General features: G+C 56.9%; 6 protein-coding genes across 6 annotated transcripts; 3 read left to right on the forward strand and 3 right to left on the reverse strand.

Annotated features, from left to right (window-relative positions):
- Positions 1–677: 677 nt before the first annotated feature.
- JDV02_003354 (uncharacterized protein) lies at positions 678–1,527 on the reverse strand. Its single transcript, XM_047984479.1, has 2 exons — positions 1,134–1,527; positions 678–1,083 (listed from the first exon to the last, which is right to left on the reverse strand). Exons 1-2 carry the CDS (start codon positions 1,444–1,446, stop codon positions 1,001–1,003), a joined length of 396 nt encoding a protein of 131 aa, XP_047840453.1. The 5' UTR covers positions 1,447–1,527; the 3' UTR covers positions 678–1,000.
- A 568-nt stretch (positions 1,528–2,095) lies between these two features.
- Positions 2,096–4,085, forward strand: JDV02_003355 (Protein-arginine deiminase; the record flags this gene model as incomplete). The annotated part of the gene is made up of 2 exons (XM_047984480.1): positions 2,096–2,123; positions 2,206–4,085. 2 exons carry the CDS (start codon positions 2,096–2,098, stop codon positions 4,083–4,085), a joined length of 1,908 nt encoding a protein of 635 aa, XP_047840454.1.
- Positions 4,086–4,181: 96 nt separating this feature from the next.
- Positions 4,182–5,300, reverse strand: JDV02_003356 (Unsaturated rhamnogalacturonyl hydrolase; the record flags this gene model as incomplete). Its single annotated transcript, XM_047984481.1, has 1 exon — positions 4,182–5,300. The coding sequence occupies one exon, from the start codon at positions 5,298–5,300 to the stop codon at positions 4,182–4,184; it is 1,119 nt and encodes a 372-aa protein (XP_047840455.1).
- Positions 5,301–6,114: 814 nt separating this feature from the next.
- On the forward strand, positions 6,115–7,981 carry JDV02_003357 (uncharacterized protein; the record flags this gene model as incomplete). The annotated part of the gene is made up of 5 exons (XM_047984482.1): positions 6,115–6,420; positions 6,545–6,765; positions 6,850–7,365; positions 7,422–7,633; positions 7,740–7,981. 5 exons carry the CDS (start codon positions 6,115–6,117, stop codon positions 7,979–7,981), a joined length of 1,497 nt encoding a protein of 498 aa, XP_047840456.1.
- An 856-nt stretch (positions 7,982–8,837) lies between these two features.
- SLN1 (Histidine kinase) lies at positions 8,838–13,379 on the forward strand. Its single transcript, XM_047984483.1, has 2 exons — positions 8,838–11,129; positions 11,192–13,379. Exons 1-2 carry the CDS (start codon positions 9,335–9,337, stop codon positions 12,859–12,861), a joined length of 3,465 nt encoding a protein of 1,154 aa, XP_047840457.1. The 5' UTR covers positions 8,838–9,334; the 3' UTR covers positions 12,862–13,379.
- JDV02_003359 (uncharacterized protein) lies at positions 13,335–15,899 on the reverse strand. The gene is made up of 4 exons (XM_047984484.1): positions 15,329–15,899; positions 14,960–15,254; positions 14,572–14,906; positions 13,335–14,464 (listed from the first exon to the last, which is right to left on the reverse strand). The coding sequence occupies exons 1-4, from the start codon at positions 15,756–15,758 to the stop codon at positions 13,578–13,580; spliced, it is 1,947 nt and encodes a 648-aa protein (XP_047840458.1). The 5' UTR covers positions 15,759–15,899; the 3' UTR covers positions 13,335–13,577.
- Positions 15,900–16,901: the final 1,002 nt, after the last annotated feature.

Below are 16,901 nucleotides of genomic sequence, written 5' to 3' on the forward strand. Positions count from 1 at the left end.
AGACTGCAGATTCGCAGACGGGGGAAGCGCGGGGTGGATTCCGCCAAGGCACTTGCAGCGTGTTGCGATCTCGGCATCCCCAAATCTGACGTTGCGAATTTAGCCCCGGGCAGTTGCGGAGTCGTGGACACGTGGGCGGCGGGTTCATGCATGTGTTAAATGAGAGAGGGCTTTACGAAATGGTCCGAATGTCGGAGTCTTACTAGAGCCTGATCATAAGCAAGATCCTGTGAGGATGATAACATGAGTCGGCTGAATACAACATGGTAACTACATGTACTTCCGTCTCCACCACCGGACCTCGATGTCCGAAAAAGGCATTCCTGTCTACTTAGAGCCGTCTACGTAACGATCTGTCGGAAGGCTGCGGCGTACGACGGTGAAGATCCTGTCAGAGCACTTTGTCCGTTAGGCTACTGGTAACGCAGTTCGGAAATAAAATCTTAGGCTCCTCGGGGACAAGGATCAACTAATAGCTATTTAGGTATGTGCACGACCAGGGCCAGCATAGAAGCGGTGAGCGAGAAATGCACGCTCAAGACGACATCTCCGCGGTGTAGTATATGTACTGGCGCGGCCTACCGAGGCAGCCCATGAAGTACCAGACGGAATACCTTCAAAGGTGCCGGAGCTCAATGCCACTCAGGTAGGCTATTGGTACTGCCCATTGTCTAAAGCAGTCTCGGAGCTGGTAACAGTCGGATGCATGTGCATTGAAGAGTGGCCAGATATAGAGTGCAATATAACTGGATGCTCCCTGGGGCCCTTTAGGCGTATGAAGAAATACCCGTACGTCGCATGACCAAGTCGCGTAAGCTGTCTCTTCATCGATCCCGCAAAATCTCAGCCGCCCCCTTCAACCTATCGTGACTTTCCCTAGAGGACTCCTCGAATTCATCTACATATATACTGGACTCAGCGACTTCCCTCTATAATAGCACGGGTAAGACTTATGGTCGGGCGTTTTATCTAATGTAATGGAGTGTGAGGCTCCCTAGAGCTAGAGAGTCGCAGTACTCGTGTCACCCGCTTTCTGCCGTGGGAAATCTCGTTCGATGATTATGCGTGGGTATGGTATGGCAGCTCATCAAGCCATTAACTTGCATATTTAGAAATTGGAACTAAGAGCATACCATGTGCAAAGTGCCGAGAGGTGTGGTAGAACGTGAGCGCCATCTTCTCGGGATCTGAGGATAGGCAAACGCCAGTTTGCCTAGCGATTGTGGACTTAATGGCAAACCCAATATTTTTGCTAAAGATGACGTATGTTCCGTGAGGGTCTCCCATAAATACATCGATCTTCTGTGTTGTAATAGACCCGGTTGCGCTGAGGGTGACGAATTCCGCCTTGGCATCATGAAATGCTCTGCGCAGTAGAGGAACCCTTTTCACTTTGACAGATAATGTCGAAGCAAGAGTACTTTGCGGTCTGAGACGAGGAGGCATGGCTGTCGATGGACGGAAGAATCCGCGTTTGCGACGGTGGTGAGCTCAACCGCTATAATCCCTGGAGGTGGCGACGAGGAATTGAAAGGCGTGAATGCGTTGATCCGGCCGCCATATGGAACATACATAATGCCATCCCCACTTCTACCCATATTACCTAATAGCGGTCCCGTCGTTACCCGCTATTATAAGGTAGCCCATAAAGTACGGAATGGCTTTAATAGTACCGGGGCTCAATGCCACTTGTTGGCTATTGGTGCGGCCCAATCTGTAAGTGCTAGTCTAATGCATTTATAACAGAATCGCCCCTCGATGCATGTGCATGGAAGAGGGGCCTGATATATAATGCAATGTGATGTTGCCTGGAACGTAGGCTTGGGCCCTTTGCGCGCATGAATGTGACCAAGATTGAATGCCTATCAATTGCCGGGTCACCTCATGCGACGCGGGGACCGCCTCCCATGTCTTTGTGGTCGTGACGTGGAAGCCCCGGGTTTGTGGAATTGCTTCGGGGACTATATGGCAGGTGCAGCCCACGAAGCTCTTTGCCATACGAGCCATTCAACTCATACGAAGTACAAAGTAGTTGGGCTACACTTTTACGTGACCAAATTGTCTTCCCGCTACTTACATACCAATCACAGAAACCATGAGGCTTGCCCTCGCCTTGCCCCTGTGTATGTAAGAAGCGTTCAGCCATCGATCACGGAATAGGACGACTGTGGTCCATCACAGGCTAATCGGTTCCCGCTCTCGCAGGCCTGTCCGTTTTCACGTTCGCCCTTGATGTCACCATTGTCGGCGACACCAATCGCGACGGTACCGTCGACGTCACGGGGGACACCGACCTCCATGGAAGAGATACATGGACGGACCGAAGGGGCGCCATCTTTCTAGCCAACATTGGAGACACGAATCGTCGCTGCTCCTCCAATGTTACCGACGCCCGCTCGCTGACGCTCATGCTGGACAATTGTAACGATGCCTCGGGCAATGAGCAGAGGAACCCGAAGTACTTGGCACCACTGAGAACGCTACCGATCCAAGGTCTAAGCGACAAGGCCGTTGGATCTGTCCGCGTTACGGACGAGGCAGCAGCCGAAAAGGTACGCATCTTCCATAGCCGGGGCCAAGAGTGGGCGTATGTCTCGCCAGACTACGTTTTCGCGAGCGTGTACCTTAGGAACGGCCTCGAGCTCGGAATCGATGCCCGGGACATACGCCGTCCGGGGAAATGGGATGGAAGGGTGACGATTGAGATTCAAGTCCGAGATGGCAACGAAGAAGCCAAAGACAAGGTTGCTCTCCGAGTCGCCCCGATCATCACCCACCACCATGGGCAACCTGTCAAGCAAATCATAGCGATTAAGACGTCGATACCATATCACCAAGTATTTGCCGACGATCTAACTTACATTACTACGGCTGCAGGCATAAACAAACCACCAGTCATCGCAACCACGAGGGAGGGCAATATCTGGGCTCAAGACCAGTTCGAGGCAGCCTACACAAGCATGCCGGGACCAAACAGCAGTTCCATCGTCCTGGAGGTCATGGTTGTGGCCGCACTGGAAAGACAGGGTAGCGGGCCTATCGTTAAGCAGCTCCTATCTGACAGTGTGGGCGCTGTGCGACATCACAAGCTTGTCCGAGTCGACGACAATTGGATCAAACAGACCATCGAGCCAACAGGTAACCTAGAAACGATTCCGCCCTATACTCATAACGGCAGATCATACCCAGCTGGTCGTGTCATCTTCGGTAGCAAAAGTGGGTTCAAGCCTCTCTTCCCGAGCCTCATGGAGGCGCAGGAAACGCAGAGCCCGGTGGAAGTCGACGTGACCTGGCTCAGGGTAGGCCACGTCGACGAGTTTATGCAGTTCTTGCCGTCTCGAAGCCGGCGTGGATGGATCGTCGCGGTGACAGATCCCATAGCTACCCTGACACTCTTTAAAAAGGCTCAACAAGACGGACACGGGAACACCAAGGCCTTGTCACGGCCGGGCCTCGACACCGATCCGCCAACTTGCATACCCAACAGCACGATTGACGATGTGCTCCGATTCCCCGGCTTTGAAACGATCCAGAAATTTAGCGCCCGAAACATTGCCAAGGCTATTGACGTCCTCAAGCGCGAGACGGGCATCACCGACGCCGAGATCCTACGAGTCCCTGGCCTTTATTACGACAAAATCTGGTCGTGTGATGATTCGGGCAAGTCGAAACTTAAGGCTCGTGATGACATTGACGCCAGTACGATGCCAGCGGAACCTCAGATACCTGACATCATCAAGGCGGCCGGTGGTACTACAATGGCTCAGCTAGATACCCGAGCCGAGGATGACGTACCTGATGAAGATTACTGGAAATATGAGGAAGGGGTTGTGGCCTTGTACCCAGCGGCTATAAATGGCGTCGTGCTTAACAACCCCACATATCTGGCCCCGAAACAATGGGGGCCCGTGATAAATGGCCGGGATATATTGAAGGAGCGCGTCACGGCCGCATACAAATTGGCGGGCTTTGATGCCTTGTACATTGACGACTACTTCACGGGCCATGTGAAAGGGGGAGATGTGCATTGTTTGACCAACACGATTCGCGAGACCTCTGGCAAGTGGTGGCAAGGCGATGCCTGAGGAGGGCCGGTATATGTTGTCGCAAACCATGGCCGCACTGAACGGGCAATCGGCCCTTGATATAACATGTACAGCGTGCCCTAATCGTGTTGTACTCTATATGTATGCTCTCAGCATCTCCACTAGCGCCATTATCGCCATTGACTGTCCGTACGGCATGGGCGTGATGGGAATCTTCTTGTAGAACTCCAAGTCACGTCCCATAGCCGTGCCAAATGACGTGTTCAGCAGCTCGCCCCCGTCGCTGACATTGTCCAACACGGCGCGCACGGCGCGAACCGCAGTCTCCTCGTAGCCCCTGTCCACGTACCGCCGCCGCCGCGCCTTGAGCATGCCAAAGGCAAAGCCCGCCGTCGCACTGGCCTCGACGTACGATCCTTCCTCTTTGGACACGTCGAGCAGCGTGCGCCAGAGCCCGTTCTGCGCCTGCAGCTTCTTGAGTGCCTCGCACTGCGCGGCGAGCGTATGCTCGAGATGCGCGCGGAGCGGGTCTTCGGGCGCCAGGTCGAGCAGCTCGATGAACTCGGGGATGGCTATGGTGAGCCAGCTGTTGCCGCGGGCCCAGCGAGCGTTGGCAAAGTTGTACCCGCCTTCGTTGAAGGTCCAGCCGTGGAAGAAGAGCCCCGTGCGCGCGTCGAAGAGGTACTGCACGTGCAAGAGGAACTGCCGCTTTGCCTCTGCGATGTAGTGCGGGCGGCAGAGCACGAGGCCAATCTTGGCGAGCGGCAGGACCGTCATCATGAGGGTGTCGTCCCAGAGCTGCTGGTCGTTCTCTTCCAGGTACGTGACGTGCTGCATGCCGCCGTATTTCGTGCGTTGCAGGTCATGATACGCCCACTCCGCCCATGAGTCGAGCCAGGGGAGGTACGTGGGCTCGCGCGTGTGCTCATAGACGTACGCGAGGGTGAGAAAGACGGCCATGGTGTTGATATTCTTTGAAGTGCCGCCGGCATCAAAGCGCGCCCGGAACCAGTTCTCGATGATACGCAGGTACTGGGCATCGCCGGTGGTTTGATAGTACTGCCATATGCCGTAGAGGCCGATTCCGTGCGTCCATTCCCAGTCGTTCCAGCCCTTTGTATCGATTACGCGGCCATCAGGTAGCGTGAGAAGAAACTCGCCTGTCGTGTCTTGCATGTTCACGAGGGCGTGAATCAGGAGCTTGATCTTGTCGTGGAGCTCGCATGCGGTCATGCCGTGGACGGTGGTGGGCATGTTGGCTAGTAGTAACGCGCTCTACGTGGTCCAGTGAGGCTTTGTCTAGTAAGAAAAACCGTCATTGGCCGTGGTGGATGAGCTGTAAGCTAGTTAATGAAGCTCTCATGAGGCCGTGACCGGAAGCCGCCCAACACGTCCAACAGCGTCCTCCCTAATCGGGCAGCTTCGGGTCACGATCAGCCGACAGATGGGAAGGCATCTCTCCGCAGCTTTTCTCGGTCCAAACTGACACGGGGCGACGAAGGCTTGACATCTGGGGTCTCAGATGGCGGGAAATGCGGACACCACCTTTACCCCATCGCGTGGCGGGACTCGGCTCGATGCACTAGTGACGCGGCAGTGAGCAGACTTGCGAGTGCATTTAGCCGGCGGGAGAGCTGATTGCTGGAGAAACCCTGCAACCCTAGACTTAATTCATAGTTGAAGGTGGTGTCGATGAAGTAGGCCGCTATTGACGACGATCCAAGGTGATCCGGGGTCGCAAACTGGGGTAAAGTCTTCGATGGAGCGCATGCGATTGCCGGGACATGCAATGCGGCAAACCGGTCTCGGCGAGGGACCAACGAGACACTGGTTTGTGATACAATGAGAGTCCAAGGGACCCTTGCTTTCGCTTCTCGGGTCAATGTTGGCCGGGCTCGTAGTGTCTACCCCTCTAGAGACGAGTCTCGTCGCGATCATATATGTCACAGGGTGACGTAGATGAGTAGGAACGCCCATGACTCCCAAGTCCGCTGTTCCCATCAACCTGCCATTAACGGCGGGAGCGTCAGAAACTGATTTGAGACCAGCAGATCAAAATCAGCAAAACATGGGCGTCGACACTAATGATGTCGGGTCCGCTGTCGAGAGGGAGCGCCAGCTCTCTGTTGATGCGGATACCGAAGCCAAAGATCACACCGACTACGAACGCGTTGACAAAGAACTCGCTAAATATGTCGCTTCGTCACGTATTGAGATCTCGCCAGAGAAAAACGATGAGTTGAGGCGTAAGATTGACAAACGCGTGCTCGCCGTCATGATCGCGACATACTTCCTGCAGGCCATCGACAAGGGCACTATGTCCTTTGCGTCCATAATGGGGATCCGCGAGGACACAAACCTGACGGGGCAGGATGTGAGAGACCCCCCTCACCGCGGTGCAAATATGTCATATGGCGAACCTACCATGCTGACAGTGCGTAGTACAACTGGCTCACAACCTGCATCTACATCACGATCCTGATGTGGAGTACCCGCAGAACTTCACCATTGCCCGGGTACCTATAGCCAAGTATCTGAGCTTCAACATTGTCGCGTGGGGCACCGTTCTCGCCTGTACAGCGGCATGCACCACATTTGCAGGCCTGGTGACTGTTCGCACGCTGCTCGGTCTGTTTGAGTCTGTGTGCCAGCCGGCGTTTGTCGTCATGTCGTCCATGTGGTACAGGCGAGAGGAGCAGGCGGCCCGAGTAACGTATTGGTAGGTAGACGGACGGCGTGTACACCAGACCGGGAGGGAGAGTTGAGGCCCCTGCTTGGACTACCATACTGACTACGCGTCCAGGTATATGATGAACGGAACGCAGCAGATTGTCGGCGGTCTCCTTGCGTATTGCTTCAGTCTCATCACCACGGGACCGCTCAAGTCGTGGCAGTGGATTTTCCTCGTATACGGTGTCGTGTCGGTCATCTTTGGCCTCTTCGTGGGGTGGTGGTTGCCCGATTCGCCGATGAGGGCCAAGTGCTTCTCCGAGGAGGACAAGCACCTCATGGTGGAGCGTGTCCGCGACAACCAGACGGGCATACAGAACCGCGAGTGGAAGAAGCACCAGTTCTGGGAAGGACTGACGGACCCGCAGGTCTGGGGCTATGCGCTGGTGCAGCTGTGCACGACGCTGCCGACGTCCGGGCTGGGGGCCTTTCAGGGCATCATCATCAAGAGCTTTGGCTTCACGACGCTGCAGACGCAGCTGCTCGCCATGGTGCTGGGCTTCTACATCATCATGGTCCTGCTTGCGTCGGTGTGGCTGGTCAAGAAGACGAGCCAGAACCTGCTGGTGATGCTTGGCTTTGTGGTGCCGTACGTTTGAGGCCCGTTTCGTCGGTGTCGTTGCCATGTGCTAATGCAGCAACCAGTTCGTTTGTCGGCACAATCTGCCTCATGACGGTGCCGCTCAACACGATGGGCAAGAAGATCGGCCTTGTGATTTGCTACTACATCACGCTGTCGTTTTGGTCGGCACAGACGCTCGCGCTGTCCATGGTGTCGCGCAATGTGGCTGGACAGACAAAGAAGAGCGTCGCAGTTGCCGTCAACTTCATCATCTGGGCTACGGGCAACGCAATAGGTACGTTACGTTGAATGTGTTAAGACATACAGATGCCAGACATGCGCCATCTGGAAGCAATACCTCCGTGGGCGCGCGAGTGCTAATACGACGGATGGCGGCGCAGGACCCCAAGTCTTCCTGGACAGGGACAAGCCCCGGTACTTTATCGCGTTTGCGACGCACCTGGGCTGCTACAGCCTCCTCGTCGTGGTCATTGTCGCGCTGCGATGGTACCTTGTGCGGCAGAATCGTCTGCGAGATGGCATGGCCGACGCCGGCGTGCGGGAGGCGCGTGACGAGCGCATGCTGCACGCGTTTGAGGATCTGACGGACAGAGAGAATCCCAACTTTCGCTACGTGTATTGATGTGATGGCCCAGCTTGCATTTCGGTTCAGCTCGCGGCGCGAGTCAGCGGGAGAGAGACGGATCGGGCCATGAAGCCATCGCATTCTGTCTCTGATGATGTCGCCTCCCCAAATCGGTTGGTGGACGTATGCGGCGCAGGACGGAGTGGTCGTCGTTTCCTGCACGTCGAGTGATTCCACGCATGTGAGTCGCCGTATGAAGCATCGTATGAGTCGTCGTCTGTCATCAGCCTGCTGGTGTGTGTGAGTGTGTGTGTGTGTGTGTGTGTGTGTCTGGATGCAGGCAGGCCTTCGAATATGTGGTAGGTTAGTAGGCTGGGCTGCGAGGAACAAAATGGAACCTGAAGATCGTCGATGAGACACAGGCGTGGCTGGAGCCAACATCAGATGGCGAGATTGGCAATAGGGCCTGGACCGCGCCCGCCTGTCCGGCCCAGACCCCATCGGGGCTAGTAGCGGAGGCGCTTCGGCACGAACAGTCCGCCCCTGCCGGGCAAGCCCAGGGCCCTTTTCCAGCGCTCCAGCTGCTGCGCTTGGCGCACCAGGAGCCCACCATCCCGTGAAGGAGCCGAGCTGAGCTGGAGCCCCACGGGTCTGGTCCATCCATGTAACGGCCGCCAACGCAGGCCCCACGCCCGTGCTACAACCTTGGCTTAATAGGTGGTCCAGCAGCCCTGGCGCGCCCGGTGGGTGCCTGTGCACTCACCTCTCGTACGTACTGGGCGCCCGGGCTCCATGCTCCAGTTACCCACAGGGCTGCCACTGGAGTCACCCACTAGGTGGTGGGACCCCCACGTGAAGACTGCCATTCCCGTTTCTCCCGTTCCCCAAGGTCTTCCCAGTAGTAAACGAACCCGTCGTGTCCCTAATCCACTGTCCCAGAGGGCTGGTCCCGCCCCCATCTCTGTTTTGACAGCGGGCTGCTGCTGCTGCTTCTGAGACAATCTAGTGCTGCCTTCCTGGGTGGCCGTGTCGATCACTAGCAGCTGCGCTTCCACCCATCGTCTCGCACTTCTACTTCATCGCTTCCTCCATCCATCCTCGCCCATCGACCGACCGACCGGCTGCAGTCCGCCCGCGCTTCAATCCATCGTCGCGTCGCTCCCGGCCCGAGGACGCCGACGGGAGCCTGCCAATCACCCCGTGGTGTCACGAGCCACGACGTCTCAACGTCGCGACGGTTCAACACCAGCTACGGCGCTCTCGCCCAGCGCCGTCCCGTCGTGACCTCGCCGCGCGCCTCGCCTGTACGACGCTCAAGCATGCCGCGCCGACGACGGTAGAAGCGATTCGTCCTCTCTCCCGGCCAATAATGCCTGCACCGCGCCGCTCGGTTCCCCGGCCTGACCCGAGATGAAGCTGCGAGTCGCCATCCGAGAGCAGCTCGCCGCGCTCGTCATCCTGGCGGTTCTCGTCGCCCTCGCCATCGTCTCCATTCCAACATGGGTCTACGTCCATAACTTCGTCGTCGACGTCGAGTCCAGTGGCCTGTCTCTCACGGCCTCGCTCAAGGCGTCGCGCGTAGCTTCTGAGCTCGACCTCCTCTACACCCTGTGCCAGACCGTCGCAACCCGGGTCCTGCTCCAGCAGGCCTTCATCGATTTCTACAATGGCAATGCCACCGAGCCCTTTGCCAATGCCCGGGTCGATCTGCACAGTGCTATGAGCACCAGCCGACTCACCAATCTGCTTCAGGCGCGATTGTATTCCAGGAATGTCACGGGCAGCAGCTTCGGCCTCCTCAATGTTACTGGCGCGGAGACCGGCGACATCGATCTTCTCTACAACACGCCCAACGGCACCAGGGCTAAGCTCAGTGATACCTCCTATGGCTATCCGCCGTCGCTCTATCCCAACATCACCTACGAATCACTCGGCTACCCTAACCCCTACGAGCCCTCCACGCCCGCCTTCAGCGCCAACGCATTTCCCGGTGTTCGCATCAGTGACAAGGGCGGGCTGCTCCTTGGCCCGCTTGTCCTAAATGAATCCTACGCCTTGATGTCGCTCACCGTGCCTGTCAGGTCTCTCAACACTACCAACTTCATTCTAGGGTATATGACCTTGGTCGCCTCGGCCGAGACTCTTCTCCAGGTTCAGACGTCCCGCGAGGGCCTCGGATCATCTGGCGTAGTCCTCTTTATCGGCCCGAGCAGTCCTTCAAATCATTTCATCAGTCCGCTATCGCCTACCAATAGCACGTACTCGCCACCAAAGGACGAATTTGCTCGATCTCCTGCCCGTTATGTCCTACCCCCAATCAGCATGCCCGGAGAGGTTCAGCGTCATGCCAGTAGAGACTATGTGGATGGCCGATACGACGCGGACTTTAGCCTCTCCGACTACCCCGCTGTCTTCGATGTATACTACAGGAACATTTCAGGCCCGAACAACGCCACTGCACTCCTGTCCACCACCAACGAACAAGACGTCCGTGTCGCTGTCGGTGTCGCCAGGCCGCAGTCCACCCTCGTTGACTGGGCTGTCGTTGTTGAGAAGGCCGAGGCCGAGGCCTACGTACCGATCAGTACTTTGAGGAAGATTCTCCTTGGTTGCGTCTTTGGTACCGCTGGCTTGGTCATCATCTTCATCTTTCCTACCGCTCATTTGAGCGTCTTGCCCATCCGGCGGCTCAAGGCTGCAACTGAGAAGTCGATTAACCCTCCCGGTTACGAAGACGAGTATGACGACTTCGACGAGGACCCGAGCTCCGGCGGCACCTCATCAGGTTCCCGGAAGGGGGTCTTCGCCAAATTCCGGCGAAGATTTAGAAAGAGGAAGCGACCATTGACGCAGGCCGAGATTGAATCTCATCGTCGCGTGTTCAAGATCCCTGGACGTGTCGAGGACCGCAAGCATTTTGTCACCGACGAGCTGACAGAACTCACGGAAACCTTCAACGAGATGACAGACGAGCTGCTCAAGCAATACACCTCCTTGGACGAGAAGGTTGCCGAGAGGACCAAGGAGCTCGAGATCAGCAAACGGGCTGCAGAGGCGGCCAACGAGAGCAAGACGCTTTTCATCGCAAACATATCTCATGAACTGAAGACACCGCTCAACGGGATCATGGGCATGTGCGCGGTTTGCATGGAAGAAGACGACATAATGCGAATCAAGCAGTCGCTCAAGACTTTGTATAGATCAGGTATGCCCCCAACACTCGAGACATGACTCGACATGGCGCGTGGGACCTTAACACCCTTGCAGGCGACCTATTGCTACATCTGTTGGAAGACCTGCTCAGCTTCTCGAAAAACCAGATTGGGCAACACGTTAGTCTCGAGGAGCGCGAATTTCGCCTGGGCGAGATAAGGTCACAGATGCTATCCATTTTCGATAAACAAGTTCGCGAGAGCAAAGTTACTTTCACAGCGAGCTTTGTTGGCTCCGACTCGGCTGACTCCAGCACGAGCCCTGACCGCACCGGGGTGGATCAGAGGCTGCCTGCCCTCGGTCCCCTGGGCATGGGCCGGCTGAAAGATGCTTACCTTTGGGGCGACCAGCACAGAATACTGCAGGTCATCATCAACTTGGTTAGCAACAGTTTAAAATTCACACCTGCAGGGGGACGGGTTGAGTTGCGGATGCGATGCATCGGTGAGGCGCCGCCGGGGCCAGGAGAGGACGATCGCAAATCGTCTACGTCTCTCTCAAAGACAACATCTGCGCGAGTGGGACGCAGCCGGCATCGTGGTGGTGGCGGCTCGGGATCGACACATTCGGCAAGCTCCAGGGCAACGACGGCACCAGCTTCGTCACATAAAGCCGGAACGGCTCTGTCCATCAATCCCATGGACCCGGCAGCAACGCCTCATGTCTACATCAGGGAGCGCTCGCCGACCCCGCCACCGCCAAATGCAAAGCCGTTTTTGTTCGAGTTCCAAGTCGAGGACACGGGCAGAGGCATTCCCGAGCATATGCTCGAGAAGGTGTTTGAACCGTTCGTACAGGGTGATTTGGGTCTCAGCAAGAAGTTTGGTGGCACAGGTCTGGGTCTAAGCATTTGCGCTCAATTGGCAAAGTTGATGGGCGGATCTATCGCGGTCAAGAGTACGATTGGTGTTGGCTCTATGTTCACCATGCAAATCCCGCTCAAGTACGTCAGGGACCGTGTGCCGAGCACCGCGTCGAGTAGCACCAAGTCGCGGCCGCCGAGCGTCGGATCAGCCGCTGGTGCAGCGGGCGACACACATCGCAACTCGCTCGGTAGCGTCGCCAGCGTCTCCGAACAGAAAACTGCAAACACGAACGGAAAATCCAGTGTCCTCGAGGACAAACAGCCACGACTCATCGGTCTGAGTGCTCCTTTTTTTGCCTCCAATCCGCATGCTGCGACGCCTACTAGCAAGCAAGACCAGCATGCCGCCATAGACAAGGCCATAGCGAACAAAGCGGGCCGAGGCAAGCTGCGCGTGCTGGTGGCGGATGATAACTCGACCAATATCGAGGTGGTGAGTAGGATGCTGAAGCTCGAGGACGTGTACGACGTTACCATCGCAAAAGATGGCCAAGAGGCATATGAGCTGGTCAAGGCCAATATGGAAAAGAATAAGCACTTCGACGTCATCTTCATGGACATACAGATGCCGAATCTTGATGGCTTGCAGTCAACACGCCTGATTCGCAAGATGGGGTACTTAGCGCCCATCGTTGCCTTGACGGCATTTTCCGAAGAAAGCAACGTCAAAGAGTGCATGGAATCAGGCATGGATGAGTTCCTCGCCAAGCCGATCCGCCGACCCGCGCTGAAGAAGGTCCTGACCAAGTTTGCCACGATTCCCGAGGAGCCAGAGACTTCGGGAATAGCGAAGAAGGCGGAGCTGGAGGTGAAGGCTTCGCCCGTGAATGGTAGCACTGATCCCGAGCGCGACCCATGATTTGGAAGTGCGACTCGGATTGCGCAACTGATGAAATATTCCCCTTCATATTCGATTTTAGATATGCTCACATGGCAACTGTATATACAAGGAGGGCGCGGCGTCGGCGCAACAGCGGGACAGGACCACGGGACAGGTGCGAAAAAGGCGAAAGTGACCATTTTGGTTGGCTGCATGTAGCGGTGGCGCGAACATTCGTGTCCTGAAAATGGATACTAAGTTACTCGGTCGATTCATACATGTTTGCGATGTGTTTGCGTTGAGCAGAATCGTCAAGTGCCTCCATAGCGAACACCTAGAGGTATCATCACATGTTCCATTTCAGGTGGTCTATTCATCGCTCGGGTGTACTGTGGAGTGGTGAAGCAAAGGCGGAGATGTGCTTGATGGCATGACACCATGGAATGGAAAGCGGACGCAATTGCTACGTGCGTCGTGCGCTTATCAGGACATGCGGAGAACCTACGATGACTGCGGCAACTCATGAAGTCTTGACAGCATTACCCCATTAATAAAGCAGGTGACCCCATGCCCGGTGGTCATGAAACAAGCACAGACAACGGGTGTTCCCATGAGTTTGACCCGCGAGAAGAAATACTAAGTACATCCAAAGAAGAAGAAGAAAAGGGGCTCCAGGCATTGTAACCAGTTTGCCTTGACTGTGCAACCTCCCCTTGACCCCAGGGCCTGCAACTTGGTCCACGCACTCATCACGCTTACAAGACGGCAAAGGCCAGAGCCGCGGCCACGAGACCAGTAGCCGAGAGACGGAAAGCCTGGGCAGCACCAGCAGTGACGGGCGCGCTCTTCGTGGGAACGCTGCTGCACGTGGGGCACGGCTTGGTCACGGTCGAGATGCCGGGCGCGGTGCCGGCCGGCGGCGCGGTGGCCTTGGTGGGTGCCGGGCCGCCGCCGCTGCAGCTGTGGCAGCCGGGGACAGTGACGGTGACGGAGTGCGTCGTGATGGGCACGACGGTGACGATGGCGGGGGGAGAGGAGTGCGAGGCGCAGGCGGACCTGGTGCAGGGCGGGTTGGGGATGGTGAAGGTGCCCGTGATCTCGGGGCAGCTGGTGACGGCAGGGGGCTTGGCGGTCGTCTCGCCGCCGGGGCACCACGTGGTCAGCGAGGTGATGGTCTCGGTCGTGACGTGCCCGACGGGGCAGTTGGTCACCGTGGGCGCACACGACGTGATGGTGTAGGTGCGCGTGGTGCGGACCGTCGACGTGTACGTCGTGGGAGGCGCCGCCGTCGTGGTGGTGCCGTTATGCCACCCGCTCGTGGTGGGATGGTGGCGCGACGTGGTACCCGAGGAGGAGCCAGTATGGGTGGGCTTGGACGTGCCGGTCGTCGTGCCATCAGTCTTGGTCTGCGACGCCGTCGTCTTGGTCCCGGACGTGGTGGTCTTGGAATGCGAGGTCGTTGTCGAGGTGGTAGAGCCGCCGCACTCGCCGACGAGCTGGGGGATGGAGTCGGCGCCCTTGCCGATGGCGATGATGTGGCTGCCGCAGTCGTCGCCCTGAGCAACATACGCGTTCTGGTTGTCCCAGTCGTAGACGGTGTACACAGAGCGGAGGAAGGTGTCACCGAGAATGAACTGGTTTCCTATATTGATGCGAAGCTATTAGTCAAGCGCTCCATTAAAGCCATCATCATGGTACATCAAGACGTTAAAGTCTCTCTGGTCTTCATCTGGCTCAGGAATAACTTACCAGTCTCGGGGACGAAGCCCAGCACGCACACCTTGAACTCGGGCTGCTGCCAGAGGAAGTCGCTGAAGGGGGCCTTGACCACGAGGTTTCCAAACTTGAAGCTGACGAAGCCCTTGCTGTTGACCAGCGAGCAGTCGACGTACCATTGGTTGTACTTGGGGTCCTTGCGGGCTCCAGGGAAGAGCTTGAGCACCTCGTTGAACATGGCAGTCGGCAGCTGGCTCACGGTGGTGCCGCTGTCAAGGTAAGCCTTCAGACCACCGGTCTTGTCGAAGATGGTGTTAGCCTTGCCATCAGCGGTTGTGATGGCAATGCCATCGACGTTGACCCAGTAACTGCACAACCATGGGTTAGCCGGGGCCAAGACGTAGCAACCGCGGGAACGTACCGAGTGTAGCCGTCAGGGGCCTGGCTCCCGGGGATAATGGGCAGCTTGTGGAGAGGACCAGTGAACTTCTTGGTGTCGATGCCGCCGAAGATGACGGAGCCGCGCTCGTCACCAACGGGACGAAGATCCATGCTGAAAGCACGGCTCTTGATGAAGTTCTGCTGGGCAAGCTGGTCGAGGACCAGGGGGTAAGGGCTCTTGAAGCCGCTCAGGTCAGGGCTGGCACCCAGGATACCCGCCGAGAGGTCCACGCTGGAAGTGCCAACGCCGAAGATCTGCTGGTTGATCCTCGAGTCTGAGAGAGAAGGTGTAAAGTCAATAAGATATGCCCCCCAGTCGCGCTTGCTACATCTAAGCACCAGCACTTACTGCCAATGTTGACATAGTCGTACATCCAATTGATGTTGGCTTTGCCGATGTTATACGGCAGCTGGGTGCTCTTCTTGAGGTCGACAAGAGTCGTCGAGTGCGTGAACTGGCCGAACTTGGCGCAAAGCTCCGGCTGCGGAGCCGTGCTGCACTGGGGGTTGACCCAAAGGTTGGGCGAGCCCGTGTCGAACTGGACGCTGACCTTTTGGCCGGGAGTACCGATGGTAATGTCGATGGTGTACATGAGACCGGTTTTCTGGTCCGCCAGACGAACGTCATCCTGCCGACTCCTGAGGACCTTGCCGGGGATCAAAGTCGAGCTGACGGGGAAGCGAAGGACGCCGGGCTCCTGGGAGAACTGGCTGTCGTCCCGGAACACGAGAGCCTCGGCGGCGAGCGGCAGGGCCGCGGACAGGAGAAGAGAGCGCATGGTGGCGTTTCTTCTCTCTCTCTATTACCGGCGTAACGAGTGACCGGTATCTACTCTAATGGTGTTGTGAGAATGAGTGACAGAGGTTGGACGTAAAGAGAGACGAGGAAGTCTTAACCGTTCCACGGGGAGGGAACAGACACAAGGCCGACGCCTTACTTATATTCAAACTACTACTTCCTACTTCAATGTTCGCTTGGGGTTACAAATACGGCCTCCAAGGCTGACTTTCGACATAGCCATCCTGCCTGCTGTGAAGCTTGAATATGCCAGGCGGCAAGGGCCCGGTCGCCGGCCAGCGTGGATGGGGTACCGAATAGGACTGGGCTCTCTGTGTTTGGACCCAACGGGCTTACCGCGATGCTGAGCTGTGGAAATGAAGCTCGGCCGTCAGTCTCCCCGCGCTTACTCTTGAGCCTCTCTGTTCCTGGCTAAGCCGGCTTACAGAAACGGGCAATTGGCGACAGGAGTAGGGCTGAGTGACCATCGCACTTGAGTCGAAGCGGATTGGCGGAAGTGTGGGCTGTCGATGCCGTTCTTCCGACCCCGGTCGAAGACGGTGGTCAACAAGCAAAGGAACATAGCAACATAGCCCGTCGATCCTGCCAAGAACTTCTGACAGGAAATGGCAGTCCAACTAGGTTTCTCAACGAGCTCTTTAACTTTTCGATGGAGCCTCTGCGCTGCACAGTTCTACTGACGTGACTCAACTACGATTACCCAGACAGCAGCAGCAACATCGAATCCTCCGTGATACGGACACTGCCCGAGCGACGGCAGCATGTCAGACTTACGTATCCCGGACGCGTCTGCGAGCCTGCGGCGCCCGCGGCAGGGCGCGAGAGTTGGTGATAGCCGCTCCATGTCCGCCGCCGCCTTTTCGGTCACAGATCTGCACCGGGCTGGGAGGGCGCTGCAGGTGGCCTGCGCGGCACTTATGCAGGGGCCGTCGCCTTGTCCGCCTCGTGGACCAAGTCGATTGGCGATGCTTGGTGGCAGAACACTTTTTCGGGTCGAGCCAATGATGGGCAGTAAAACGTCCTGCGCCATCCGCCAGCCTCACGCGGTCTTAACTGTGTTCAGCATGAACCCCTGACTAGACCCGAAGGCGGCAAAGGAAGGATCCTTCATTCGAAAGAACGT

This window comes from Purpureocillium takamizusanense, chromosome 2 (genome assembly GCF_022605165.1).
Source record: "Purpureocillium takamizusanense chromosome 2, complete sequence".
Classification (NCBI taxonomy): Eukaryota; Fungi; Ascomycota; class Sordariomycetes; order Hypocreales; family Ophiocordycipitaceae; genus Purpureocillium; species Purpureocillium takamizusanense.